This window comes from Dermacentor silvarum, chromosome 4, assembly GCF_013339745.2.
Source record: "Dermacentor silvarum isolate Dsil-2018 chromosome 4, BIME_Dsil_1.4, whole genome shotgun sequence".
Taxonomy (NCBI): domain Eukaryota; kingdom Metazoa; phylum Arthropoda; class Arachnida; order Ixodida; family Ixodidae; genus Dermacentor; species Dermacentor silvarum.
Genome location: NC_051157.2, coordinates 50983811 through 50997566, shown reverse-complemented (window position 1 = coordinate 50997566; position 13756 = coordinate 50983811). Strand labels below are relative to the sequence as shown.

General features: G+C 46.5%; 1 protein-coding gene across 1 annotated transcript; it reads right to left on the bottom strand.

Moving 5' to 3' along the window:
* Positions 1 to 3199: 3199 nt before the first annotated feature.
* On the bottom strand, positions 3200 to 10205 carry LOC119450005 (beta-1,4-galactosyltransferase galt-1). The gene is made up of 3 exons (XM_037713335.2): positions 9887 to 10205; positions 8971 to 9077; positions 3200 to 6067 (listed from the first exon to the last, which is right to left on the bottom strand). The coding sequence occupies exons 1-3, from the start codon at positions 9943 to 9945 to the stop codon at positions 4746 to 4748; spliced, it is 1488 nt and encodes a 495-aa protein (XP_037569263.1). The 5' UTR covers positions 9946 to 10205; the 3' UTR covers positions 3200 to 4745.
* Positions 10206 to 13756: the final 3551 nt, after the last annotated feature.

Here is a 13756-nt window from a genome sequence, read left to right as displayed (position 1 = left end):
ATACGTCAAAAATACGTCCTTTTAATTCGAACAAATTTTCGGGCCCCTTCGAGTTCGAATTATCGAGATTCGACAGTAGTTTTAATTGTGTTTCGATGATACGAATTTCGGCTAATACGAATATTTTCCGTGACCCCGTGAGATTCGTATCATCGAGCTTTTACTGTACATTGCGTTCTAAAGGAGCCAGAAACTAAATATAGCAAGCTTCACGAACGTTCGTTTACTGAGCCAACGCGGTCCAAACACTAGAAAATACATTGAAATCCATGAAGTCTCACTGATGTACTGGCATTAGGGTTTCGGCGCTAAATTCAAAAATGAAATTTTGAGCTTCATTTTCTCACGTGATATTCGACCTATTGTGAAATTAACAACAGTTTACAAAAAGTACTGTATCAGTCTAAATTCATTTAGTGTCTTGCTTCAATGTCCCTTTAAGATCAAAGAGAGGGAGGTGATATTAAAGGTATTTTGCAATAGGAGTTGAGCAGGCACCTCCCTTTTCCCCCTAAAATGCACTGGAAAAATCCATGATGGCATTATCATCGGCCCTCTCAATGCTCAGTGTTCCCTTGAACCAAAGTACAGAAAGAGAGCACAGAGGACTATTGTTGTCATGGCGCCGACAGGGCCACTTGCGCGTGCGCTCTGAACATGATGAAATCGGCCTATTGTGTCTACATGCACTGCGTAAGGTGCTGCACTTTGCCAACTAATCATTTTGTATATGACTGAAGAAAACTACATGTGCAGGAACTCCATCCATTGCTACTAATTGAAGTCAAGTATAAATGATTTATCAATCGCTTGCTGTGGTTATTCTTAAAGGGCCCCTAACCAAGCTTGGCCATTTTAAACAGACAAGCGCAGGGCATACTTTGTGTACTGACGGTAGTGTCTGAAAAATATTAGTGCTGCACACCCACGAAAACGGTTGAAATTTCAAACCAAACACCGGGTGCTTTCCTTATCAGGGAAGTGCCGCTCCCAGCCAGCTCACCATCACACAAATGCGAAAAATAATCTGAGTATCTCCAAGTGACGGCAAGCAACATTACCTTGGTTCTGTCCAGCTACGTGGCTTTTGCATATTTTAAAATCTTGGTGCACGATAGTTGCGACACCCTGTACAAGGTCGATCCACATAGGTCCCGAAGCTTCGGGCGAAAAGCGGTTCAGAACCAATTGTCACCGACATCAGCAAGGGTGGGTATTGGCAGCAGTGATTGAAGTGCGACTATGTTTGGAGGGAAGAAACACTGGGAAAGAAAAAAAAATTTTTAATTAAAGCGAGATGCAGTTAGATTCATTCAACGAAAATAAAATTCCTAATCCATTTTACATACGCATGGCGAGAAAAGAAGATACAACTCTATTTTACTTGATCATTATCAATAAATACCTTTTTCAGCGCCCATCGATTGCGGCGGGCGTTTGCGCTTCTATCACAGCTCTTGGAGTGCATGGAAAGGCGCGCTCGAAAAGTTCACCTGTTACAATACGCCCCCCTCACATGTTGTGTTGTTTTGCACATCGACGTTTGTCTGAATTAAGGGACGCGGGTAGCTTTATTGTTTCTTAGCCTGTGCAGTCAAAAGTAGTGAGTTGCGAGACCGTCAGATTTTAGTTTACTTTAGTTGCTTTCGTGTGACAGCGCTGGCCGATGGGCTTGGCGTCCGACGAAAGGACGAGCACTCTACGCAATCAACGCCCAAAGCGTTCGTCGGCCTCCAAAGAAAGTATGTTCTGTGCAGCGATGCGATTTCGACACCCGTACGGCTGACCTTTTCCTGTATCGTTTTCTGCGCTGAAAGCTTGGAACGCCCATCAAGTCGAATGGCGGGGCATTTGAAAATACAGCTCTAATGGCAGGCCTCCGAAAACAAATTTCGTGCCGATGAGAACAAAATGACGTCACTTCTGTTTTTAACGGATGTGACGTCAAATTATTTTTTCTTCCGCCGGAAGTGTTCGCTCCTCACACAGATGGCGCTAAGGCCCACGACCCGCCGATAAGCAGCCATGTTTTGAATGTATGGGCTCCTATGGAAGCTTCGCTACCAGTTGTATTTATCTAGCCCTGTGTATCACAGCCATACTTGACCAGCATTTTTGCAACGTTGCCTCGGCCGCGCAATAGTAGCGCAATCGCTACTATTGCCCATCACCACTAACCAGTGGCGTAGGCAGGGGTTGGCGCACCAAGCAACCCCTCCCCCCTTCCCAACCAGAATTTCTGTTATGCTGTTTGCCCAGCCCCCCACTCCCCCATCTCCCTCCTCAGATGAGTGGGCGTGCCGGTGCCTCTCGCTACCCCCGAACAAAATTTCCGGTTACGCCACTGCCGCTAACATGTGTGTTTCCAGGAAACAAAAGAACAAAAGAAAACTGTTTACATTTTGCTATGAAACTCTTAGTAACGAGCGCTTTCAGAGAACGCTCGTATTCGAGAAACTGCAAAGGCCTGCTTATCCGATGCCTTTCGCTAAACTCGTTCACAGGTGGGGATCATCTGCGTCCTTTAACAGCGTGTTTTTACGTGGCTCTGACGAAAGCGGATCGAGCCAGAGTCTGGACGACACAACCCGACCCGACCATATTTACTAGAATTCGTTTTGCCGGGCCTAAAGCAGCCCGACGGTGTCGCCGTTGACGACCTTTGGCCGGACCCGCTCCGCCTTGCCATATCATATTGGGCGAAATTGTTGCTTAATTCAGTCACGTTAACTGAATCGGCTTGAGCGATAAAATGTCGGCGAGCATAAAATCACAAATAGGAAAAAAAAATTGAGTCGCTTATTGAAAGGCATCTTTGCTACAATCCTAAAGAGTGATGCTCTTCTATGGTAGCGTCGTTCCGCCATGTCGGAATAAGATGTTGCCATATATTAAGGTGGCTATTCAGGGTCGTCTAATGGCACCTACAGCATCACATCGCCTAACTGACCCCACAGCGATTGCACTTACCTTGGCGTACGGGCTGAATTGACGTAACTGCAAAAAAGCCGGCAGATCCCACGTCCTGTTTGAATCGATGTTATGCGAAGCAGTGTGCGGAGAGCCTACCAAATTAACGAAACGACCATGGGAACACCGAGGCGTAGGCGGCTGTTTCATGGCCTACATGACACGCATGTCATGACTTTGACCTATCATTTATGTCCAAACCCAGTTCAGTGGTTTTTTAGTGTTATCTTTTGTCGCTGAGTTATTGTTATTTTTGCTGAGTCATGCTCATGACTATGACTTCTACCATTATCGTTTAGTGTTTCCTTCACTTAGTACCCATGTCCGAACCCATTCTAGTTACATACCGAGGTAACGAAACGACCATGAGAGCAACAAGACGTAGGGGGCTGTTTCATGACCTACATGACACACGTCATAACATTTATTTCATGACCTATCATTTATGTTCGTCATACACTCTTGTCATACTATGCCAATTTTGGTACATACCAAATGAACGAAACGACCATGAGAACACCAAGATGTAGCCGACTGTTTCATGACCTACATGAAACACGTCATGATATTCATGTCATGACCTATTAGGTTCACCCGCCGGGGTGGCTCAGTCAGCTAAGCCGTTGCGCTGCTGAGCACGAGGTCGCGGGATCGAATCCCGGCCCCGGCGGCCGCATTTCGATGGAGGCGAAATGCAAAAACGCCCGTGTGCTTGCGTTGTAGTGCACGTTAAAGAACCCCAGGTGGTCAAAATTAATCCGGAGCCCTCCACTACGGCGTGCCTCATAATCAGAACTGGTTTTGGCACGTAAAACCCCAGAAAGAAGACTTATTAGGTTCGTCTTACACTCTTGTCATACTATGCCAATTTTGGTACCTACGAAGTTAACGAAACGACCATAAGATCAAGACCTAGGCGGCTAGATAGATAGATAGATACTGTCAAAGTGGCAAATGTTCGCCAAGAAATGCTTCGCATTTAAAAGGTTATTATAGGTAGGTATCCTTTCCAAAGACGTGACCTTGGCGCCGTTTTTCGGTTATCCGATGGAGACTAGCCATCTGGCCTCCTATACACTCACGCTTGATAATTCGATAGAATGAACACAACTGTGCTTCCTGTTTTATGCCGGAATTGGAGAGCGAAAGGGGACGGAATAAAAGTGCACTGGAGGACGAGAAGTGGTGGCACGGTATAGTCGGCGTAAAGTTTATTGACTGAGATTCGTGTCCACATGAGCCTGACGGACAAATTTCAGACTGAGAATTCGTCGCGCTTGTGTGCATGAATCATAGCCCAGATATCGCGGTCACGATATAATGATTTGCATGCGATCATGAGATGAAATAAATACAGCGAAAACATCGTGCACACGCGTCTGCGCTTCACCACAAAACGAGAACGCTGATTCCTGGTTTATCACAAGCGACGTCTTTGCAGGATATTTTAAACGTGTCGCGCCCAGCGTCGCGGCGTCCATTTCATACACCGCGACGTAATGCTGGGGGAAATGTGCTCCAGGAGGTTACAGTGGCTGTACTATACAGATTGATGCGAAACCCCGATGGTACGTGCAAGAAAATGGCGTGCTTGCCTGTCGCAAGGCGTTAAATACACTCGCCGTGCCACACTATGCTGTAAACACCGATTGTTACCACCACGCACACAGTTCCACTTGCAGCGTATGCATCCGCCGACCGACTCAAAGGAGGGTGACGTGCGCGGTCAACGCGTGCGTGCGGTTGCCTGAAATCAAGCATGGGAATCCTATGCGTCAGTCGGTGTAGAGGGGTGGCTCGGTTGTTGATTCCTCCATCAGTTCCTTGACTGACGCGATTACGTCCGAATTAACCAGCCTCGCAGAAACCGCGTATAGCGACTTGTCAACGACCACGTCCTCTTCGCCCAAGAACTCCGGGTACGAGGTGCCCCAGAAGTTGCTCTTCCCGACGCCGCAGCAGGACCTGTAGTGGTGCATGACCATGACAGACTCGGAGATGGCAACTTCTCTCGCACCTTTTGCGTGCTTCCAGACAAAGTGCACTCCGCCTGCGACCACTGCGCTTGCTCTGGCGGCGTACTTTGAGCGCTCGTAATGCTTCCAGACATTGGCTTCGCGGAAGAACAGAATACGAGAGAGCATTGGCGGCTTCTGGCGGAGGTAAGCGGCGTTGAATGGGTACTCATAGCAGAAAAACTGGTTCTTAACCAAAACGCTCCCCAAGGAGTTCTTGCCGACCGAGGTTTCGATTTCCAGTAGCGCGTCGGTCAGCCTGTTCCTCGTCTTGGAGACTAGGAATTCGTCGAAGTCGACGTTAAGGATGTACTCTGACGTCAGCCTGGAGCGGTAGAGACAGTCCTGGATAGCCGCCATTTGACCGTACGCCAATATGGAAGAGTCGTTCAACGGCAGGTTCCACCGGTGTAGCCGGATGTCTACCTTGCCGTGGTCTCGCAGGTGCGACAACAGGACTTCCACTTCCCGCGGCACCTGGCACAGGTAGATGTTAAAATGCGCTACGCCCATCGACACGTAATAGGCTACAAACTCGGTGATCGAAGCCAGCGCGCTGTAAAGCTCCACCATCGGACGAATGCAGACGGAGCAAAACCTGAGGGGATGCTGGCGGCGGTTGTGCACTTTGAACCACTGGGGCGTAGTCGTGTTCCAGTTTGTGCCGAGGGCAACCCTCATGTTCGGCTGGTTCCTCACTTCGGAAGGGAATTTCACTGGGCACAGGAAGAATGCCGCCGCGTACGGGAGCCTGTGGTGTTCGGGCAGGACTTCCAGGCTCGCGTCGGACAGGAAAATGGCCGATCCGACGCTCAGCCAGCACTGTACTGACGTATATTTCACGGCGTCTCTCGACACCACGCTGACGAGGCGCACCTGGCAGTTCTGTGGCTCCGAATCGTCCATGTACGCCGAGTAGACGTAAGTGTGTGGCAAAATTCGGACCCACGCGTCGTCGTCCTCGTACACCGTCTCCTGGCCAGAGTCATTTTCCCGGAGCTTTCCAGCGAGCCGAGCGTCGAACGCTCGGATGGTGGCTGTGATGTTTCCGTGGTTTCGGTTTTGGCACGTGTACTTGTTGGCTGCGATAAACGGAGAGGTACGTGAATTGCGCTGGTTCGCAATTATAGAATTTTCAGCACCGCGGAGGCGCACTAGAAAAAAAAAAAAGTGACTTATTTTTATAGCTCGGACGTGTACCGGAATACACATTCCTGTCCCTTCTCGCATAATTTTTATCTTCTTATGGCTGCCAGGTGTCCACCGCAAAATGTTAGGAAGTTGCGATTCCAGCGGCCTTTTCTCTCTCTCCCCCCCCCCCCCCCCCCCCTAATGAATGCAATAAACTATACTACTACTATCCGGGCACGTACAGCGTTTGTGGTGATGTTCTGACACTGGGATGGACCATGCCACACTATAGTTGCTCGTATGTTGCACAGCTCTTCTATTTGAAAATTGCACTAGAATTTCCCGACGATTACGCCGACAACCAGATTAGTGGAACATAGTTAGTCTTTGCAAAAATTCGGGGTGCTTTGATTGAACACAACGCCACAAAATGTTGCTCCCGTCCATGCCTTTATGAAGTCTGTGATGTGCTAAATAAACGTTGTCGAGCAAGGATGGACATATTTCATGTTCGTAAACTTGTGTAGCTATATTAACGCATATTGCATAGGCAAAGAAACCAGACAGATACACTTCAGATTTTTTCCTCTTTGCTGTTTTGAATAATTTGTACCTTTTGAAAATTTGTGTTTCAAGAAAACGCCGTCATTTTCTTTCTTTCTTTCTTTCTTTCTTTCTTTCTTTCTTTCTTTCTTTCTTTCTTTCTCTCTCTCTCTCTCTCTCTCTCTCTTTCTTTCTTTCTCTATTGCACTGAAACCGACAGCGGCTCTGTTACTACATGTTCGGCAAATTGCCTACAAAGTGTAAATCGGTAGAGTAAGTTGGCGAATCATCACCATCATCGTAAACGCATTTAGGTCCATTGAGCCAAACGAGGATATCTCCCAGCGATGACCAATTATCCCTGTCCTTTTTCAGCCGTCACCATGCTACTACTGAGGCCGTTGGTTATCTGTTCTGCAAACTTTTATTCTGGAAAAAAAGTTTATTGCAATGACTGACGGTATATTCCCCCTAACGACTGGCATAAACGCGTCAGCAGTGTTAATCTTCAATAAATTCTAGTTGCATTATCGTTGAAGACGTGTGCAACATCTCAGCGTGACCAATTCGGTTTGTGCGCGTTGTTTGTTCTACTCTGGTTCCTAGGAAATAAAGTTAAACTATTCTAATGAAACCAAAATACAGTTGTATAGATCCGGTTAGATAGCGACTTATTCTTGTTTATCTTCTTTCTTTTTAACAAAAATTTTCAAAATTCTAATTTGTTTAAAGCCCGTTAAAGCGTCACTGTATGGCGTGGTCATTTTATTGGATCGTTTATTATTTACTATTTCTTTCTGCTACAGTAAAGGGGTGTCGGATCACCTCAGATTTGCACGTACGAAATGCATATACGACGCACAAATATACAGCGTTCCTACGGAACATGCAGCACTGCTTCAGACTCGGGAAAAATACATACTTATTAATGTAGCCCACCAGTTCATCACTTTTCTTCAATTGTATGGTATATACCTGTGCGCGGTCTTTATTGTTGTTTACTTCATTATCCTCGTTAAGCCATAGTCTCCTTACTATTAAGGTCACTAACAATGAAAGGCAGGTAATAGTCTGGTTAGAACTGCCAGCGTTTGTATGATTTTCGCAAGAGCTCCCATATATGTAGCATATTTTTCTACCGACATCTGTCAGTCTCTACGGTTATAACAAATACGAAAGATGAGGAATGCAGTCTTCCTTCTCATGTTAACGACGTTCGTCTGTATGTTATGCCTGGGTTATTAATGCAATAGTTGCCATTCAATAGACCGTTGCATCCGAGCTTGTGAGCTCACACAACCCACTATATACGTCAAGCAGCCTAAATATCTCTTTGCGATCAATCGTATAGCCTTAGTTTCTCTGCCACGGCTAATTAAATGAGTGGTCACCTAAACTGTTCGTAGAGTTTAATGACGTCCAAACAGGTTCCGTACTGCAATCATCACGTTACTGCCCAGCAAAATTGTTGCTAAATTTAAATACTCCGGTTGTATGTGCTTTACGACGGCGCTACGTCAAACCTTTCTATGCTTGCTTTTTTACCACTACGGTAATTTTACACCCAGTAAAAAAATTAAAATGGCGGCCATCGCGCATCAAACTAATGAAAAATACCTCTAAAATTTCAGGGAAAAAAGTTACGTAATCTCACACGTGAATAAACACGTATAAACACCGTTACGCGCTCATGCGAATAAATAGTAACCTAACATGGAAAAAAAAAAAACGAAAAAAAAAAAACGACAGGTGTTCAATCGGACAAGTGTGTCGCTGAAAAAAAGCTGAAAATTCTCTCTGTGTAATCACCGGAAGAAAGCAGACAAAGTTATTGAAAACTGAAATTTTGTTAATTCAAGTTATTGAACGCAAGTTATTCAAGGCAAAGTTATTGAAAACCACAATTTTGTTCATTCAGCGCACTTGTTAACTTTTTCTTATATTTGTGCTCATTTGTTTGCCCTTACTTTAGTATTTCAAACCGCTCTATACTGTAGTGCGTTCGGGCGAATGTAGGTATTGAAATAAATAAATTAAATAAATAAATAAACCGAGAACGCTGAACCCTATACATATGTATAGACAAATCATTTCGTATGCCTTTCTCTCTCGCTGCAGGCAAACTTGAGACTAGGAACAGATAGAAAAGGAACAGACACTCAAAAGAAAACTGCTTTCAATCCCAGAAAAGATGACGTCATTGACAACGTGCAGGCAAACAATACGCGCTGTGCAACCATTTATACGCTGTGTCCAACTCACCTTCTAGTATATACTTCTTCAAACACTATCCCACTATCTGTGTACCTACCTTTGCCGCTGAGCAATGGAAGAAAGAAGTACGCTGCCGGCGCAACAGACAGGGCCGCTGCCAGTAGTGTGAGCCTTTTGACGGCTCTGTTGGCGCATCTTGCTTTCCTGCAACGAAGTGCTTTGGCATAAAGAGTTAACCTTTTCTTGCCTTTTACGGTCTCGGGCTCTTTGCTCAGAATACCGTATGAACGCTCACTTAAGCAGCGTTCGTTCGCTATTTTTGAAATCACGGATTCTTTCCTATATAGCAACAGACAGAATGTTTAAATTCGATAATCGATTGTTCTTTCTGTACTCATTCTTTTTCAGAGATACAATCATTCAAAGCCAGTGAGCGTCGAGAATAGGGGGCTGCTTATGTTCGCGTCAGTGCGGCAAGTAAAGTGGAGCAGCGCTAAAATGTGCGCTGTTTGAAAGAACAGCTGCAGGATCTGTGCGCGCGGCGGTGTATTGACAAAGCTCTGCCGCGGAACAGTGAAATATCACTTGCACACAGACACACGCACACGCAAGCGCGTAAACAGATACTCGCATTAAGTTAACTGACTTCGCAGGTCCTCAATTTTAGGCAGAACTCTCCAGCTCAGAAAGTTGTCACGTGTTCTGTGAAACGTTTGATTAAGCACTTCTTAGAGATAGAGAGAAAACATTTATTGTTAATGAGGTGGGGCGACTTCCTCGTAGGGTGGAGCCCTTCGTTTCTTGCGCTTCATAATGTACACCTGCAAGGTACACGAAAAGAAAAAAGAATCATGGGACTACATGCTTGAGCCCGATCCCAATGCCCGCAATCGTGCCGTGTATGAACCAACAGCGCGTTTAACTTAGTGCACTACACCTGATACCGCTACCGATCACTGGAATTTCGCAGCCTATATGCGCCCGAGTCGCTTCAGGCGGTATGGATAACCTACCAGCGATGTGGAGAGGATTGCACACAGCGGTTGCAGAGAACGTTCTCCGACGTCCCCATGGGCGTTGAAATTTCGGCGACGTGGATGTATATCGACGCGGATGGGCTCAAAGTCGCCAGCACAGGGTCCCTCAGTTACGCGATAGGGCGGGCGTCTGTTTTCTGCCCCACTGCATGGCGTTTAGTTTTACCGCCAGGGCAATGCAGTCACTTAGGGAGACGTGGCCGATTGTTCACTGTTTAGTTTACGAAAGTGTATGCAGCGACTGATACGCACAGCCCTCACGATCTTCGCTGAAGCCACAGTCACCCCCCTCACCCTTCTGCCTTTTCCTCTCGTCTCTCCCTCTTCGTGTCTCGCACATGTCCTCTGCCTTCGAGCCTCTGATGCCATGCTGGGAACAGCTCACGTGTTTCGCCAAACACCTGTTTCGACGGACTGGTTGAATCACACTACGCGTCTCCTACGTGACTGCTCGCAAGGGGACTAGGGGCGTCAAAAGAAGCCTGATAGATGACGGGGGAGGGAGGATGCCACACCCACTCGTACTCCAGGAGTTACTGTTTTACATGAAGCAGTTTCCTTTCAGTTTATGCAACAGTCTGAGGGAAACCGGCAATGGAAAACTGAAAACCTTGTGCGCATCAACGGGTGGCGGTGCTCGGCCCTCCGGGGAGCGATGACAAAAAAAAAAAAAAAAAAAAAAAAAAAAAAAAAAGATGCGCGTTTTTCAAGGGCGCATTTCTGACAATATGCGGGGTGATAATACTTAAGTTTTACGGAATTTTGGTGCAGATAGCGTAATTCTTGTCCTTGAGCTGTATTATTCGGAGAGGTGGACGTTACTAGCACGACAAATCGAAACACATATTCAACTAATTAACCAAAATTCACAAATTTTCTTAAGTAATTATTTTACGGCACATATTGCAATCTATGAATCGCAGCCGGTGAGTTTGCTAGACGTATCCACTTGAAATTAATTTCCAGGATTACACCAGTTTCGAGATATTATTTCTCAAAGTGTGTAACTAAATACGTGGGCGCTCCAGATACTTTTTTGCTTCAATGAATAAAACATCGTTTATTAAAAAAAAAGTTAAGTGGCACAGTCCATTTTTACGGCGGGTTTGATGCCGCATATCTTCGAACTAGTGTTCTCGAAATTCATTCCAAGTGGATACGCGCTGCAAACTCATCGGCTACAATTCGTAAACTTTCAACATGTGTTTAGATTTCTCGTGCAAGTAAACTCCGCCTCTGAATAGTCCAGCTCAAGAACAAGAATTGTGTCATCTGCAACAGGCCATATTTAAAAAGTTCTGTAAAATTGTAGTTCTGTAAAAGCGGGTTTCCCTTTGACGGTCGTCAACGCGATAGCCGAGTCTCTACTGCAAAAAGTAAAGCTTGGAGCACGAAGGGCAGGAGCAGAGGTCCAACGACTGAAGTTGAGGTCGGAGGTTATACCCTATGTGCACAAAGTGTCACACAACCTTAAAAAGGTTGCCAACCGTCGTGGTATACCTCTTGTTTTTTCTGCGCCCAACAAGCTTTCGAAGCTGTGCTCTCGAGTTTGCTGTGAGAGCAGGCGGGGCTGCCGCACATAGGCATGAGAAGCCCTTTGTCAAGTGCTCCAGAGGGGTTGTCTATGCCATCCCCTTGCACCCTTGTGGGCAGTTGTACATCGGCCAAACCGAACGTTGCGTGTTAAGGAACATGCGCAAAAAAATTAACAAAAAAGGAGGATATGGGCGCACATTTGGTGGCCCATGTTACCGCGTGTGGGTGTGACGCTCGATTTTATGAGACTACCATTCTGGGCAGGAGCAGCAATGCTTCTTCTCGACTTGCACTTTAGGCCTTCTTTATCAAGAAGAACAGAGATCGGTGTATAAGTGAGCCGTCTATCTCATTACTTGATGCTGAATTTGACTTCTTGCGCAACCGCCTATGATGTACACGTGCCAGTTCTTATTGCTGGGTATGCGCATGCGTGACAAGAGGATTTGTATACTGTATGTACAATCCTTCCCTTCCTATAAACAGTTGTGAGTAGCGCTTGTCGTTGTCTGCCTTTCTTGTGTCTGTTTTTATTGCGCCAAGTTGCTTGTTCAACCACTGTACTGTTTGCCGTTTGGAACAATGCCCCTACGACGTTATACTCTGCTTATAGACTTTTTGTCGTCCCACTCAGCCCTCTAGGCTCTTTGGCTGCGCGTCTAGTGTCATCCAGCTTGAGCTACCCCACGGTTTCTATAGTCCGCCAGTCACAGAGCCGCGGTTATGCTCTGCCGAATACATCCGCCTGTTGCCTCAAGCCACTACGTAAGTCACTGTAATGTCGTTTCTATCTGTTCCTGACAGCGTCTATGTGCTATGTCCCACTGCTGACATACTGCTTGAAAAGAACTTGGTCGTTCCCCATACCGTGCTCAGTTTTACAGGCAATCAGACTTCGCTCCCTCTCCTCTCCCATCTCGCATCAAACTTTTCCCTGAGGCATGTCTTTGGTCGACATCTTGCCTTTCAATGATAGCGAGATATTGGCTTTTGACGCCGAAATTCCGTCGCCCTCTACAAGAGCCTCCGATTCACCTAGTCACAGACGAACTCAGCAAGATAATTGCACCTGACCTTCTTCCTGCACAAGCTGCTGACCTCCGCCGTCTCTTGGAAACTTAACGCGACATTTTTTACCTTGACGGCCGCCCTTTAGCCCCGACATCGGTGATCACCCATCGTGCTTACACCGGAGACTCCAATCCGATACGCCGGCGGCCGTATCGTGTTTCACATGCTAAACGACAAGTGATACAGCGAGAAGTCAATAAGATGTTGACTGAAGGCGTTATCGAGCCATCTTGCAGTCTGTGGGCGTCCTCTGATGTCCTTGTTAAGGAGGAGGACGGCAGTTGGCGCTTTTGTGTCGATTACCGACACCTCAACAAAATCATGCGCAAGGATGTCTACCCCTTGGCGCGTATTGATGACGCTTTGGAATACTTGTACGGAACTAAGTACTTTTCATCCATAGACCTTCGATCTGGCTATTGGCAAATCTTGGTAGATGACATGGACCGATAGAAAACTGCCTTCGTAACACCTGTCGGCCTCTACCAATTCAATGTTATACCGTTCGGTCTTTGTAATGCCCCGGCAACTTTCGAAATAATGATGGACTCCTTACTTCGCAGCTATAAATGGTCTACGTGTCTGTGTTACTAAGACGATGTAATTGTCTATTCACCAACTTTCGCGAGTCATCTAACGCGTCTTTCGGCCATTCCTGCTGTTTTCCGACGTGCCGACCTGCAATTGAACTCATCCAAGTGCCACTTTGGACGTCTTCAAATTACTGTTATTGGCCATCTCGTCAGTGCCGCTGGCGTTCAACCCGAGCCTGACAAGATTCACGCTGTCCAGAACTTTCCTGTTCCCTCTTCCACCGCAGACGTAAGAAGCTTTGTTGTACTATGTGCGTACTTCCGTTGTTTTATCAAGAATTTCGCCGACACCGCTCGCCCACTCACCGACTTGTACGAGGGGCGTTCATAATGTTCGTATTATCAGTGCGACAGATTTAGAAAAGGCGTGCACAATATGCGTCAAAATTAGTGTACGTCTAGTTTTAGCTGTGTCTAGTTTTAGCGTGTTCTCCGTTCCAACGCCGGCGTTGGTGGTGACTAGGCACAATTGCGGCTGCTGTTAAGGGATCGATGGTATTCCTAAATAAACGCATCGCTGTTTTGATGATCCAAATATAATCTCGCTATCAGGGAGGGAGCAGTCTACCTGACTGGAGCAGTATTTTATTTGGGGTGTTGCTACGCTGCGCTCCGCAACACCCCAACGACCGCCGCTTCGCGTCGG

Bases quoted from the DNA above. Each gene is read 5' to 3' on its own strand.
- LOC119450005 (XM_037713335.2), bottom strand. From the start codon at position 9,945: ATGGGGACGTCGGAGAACGTTCTCTGCAACCGCTGTGTGCAATCCTCT. The intron at 9,078-9,886 runs GTAGGTTATCCA...ACTTCGTTGCAG, and splicing joins CAATCCTCTCCACATCGCTG to GAAAGCAAGATGCGCCAACA. The intron at 6,068-8,970 runs GTAGGTACACAG...CGTTTATCGCAG, and splicing joins TCCATTGCTCAGCGGCAAAG to CCAACAAGTACACGTGCCAA.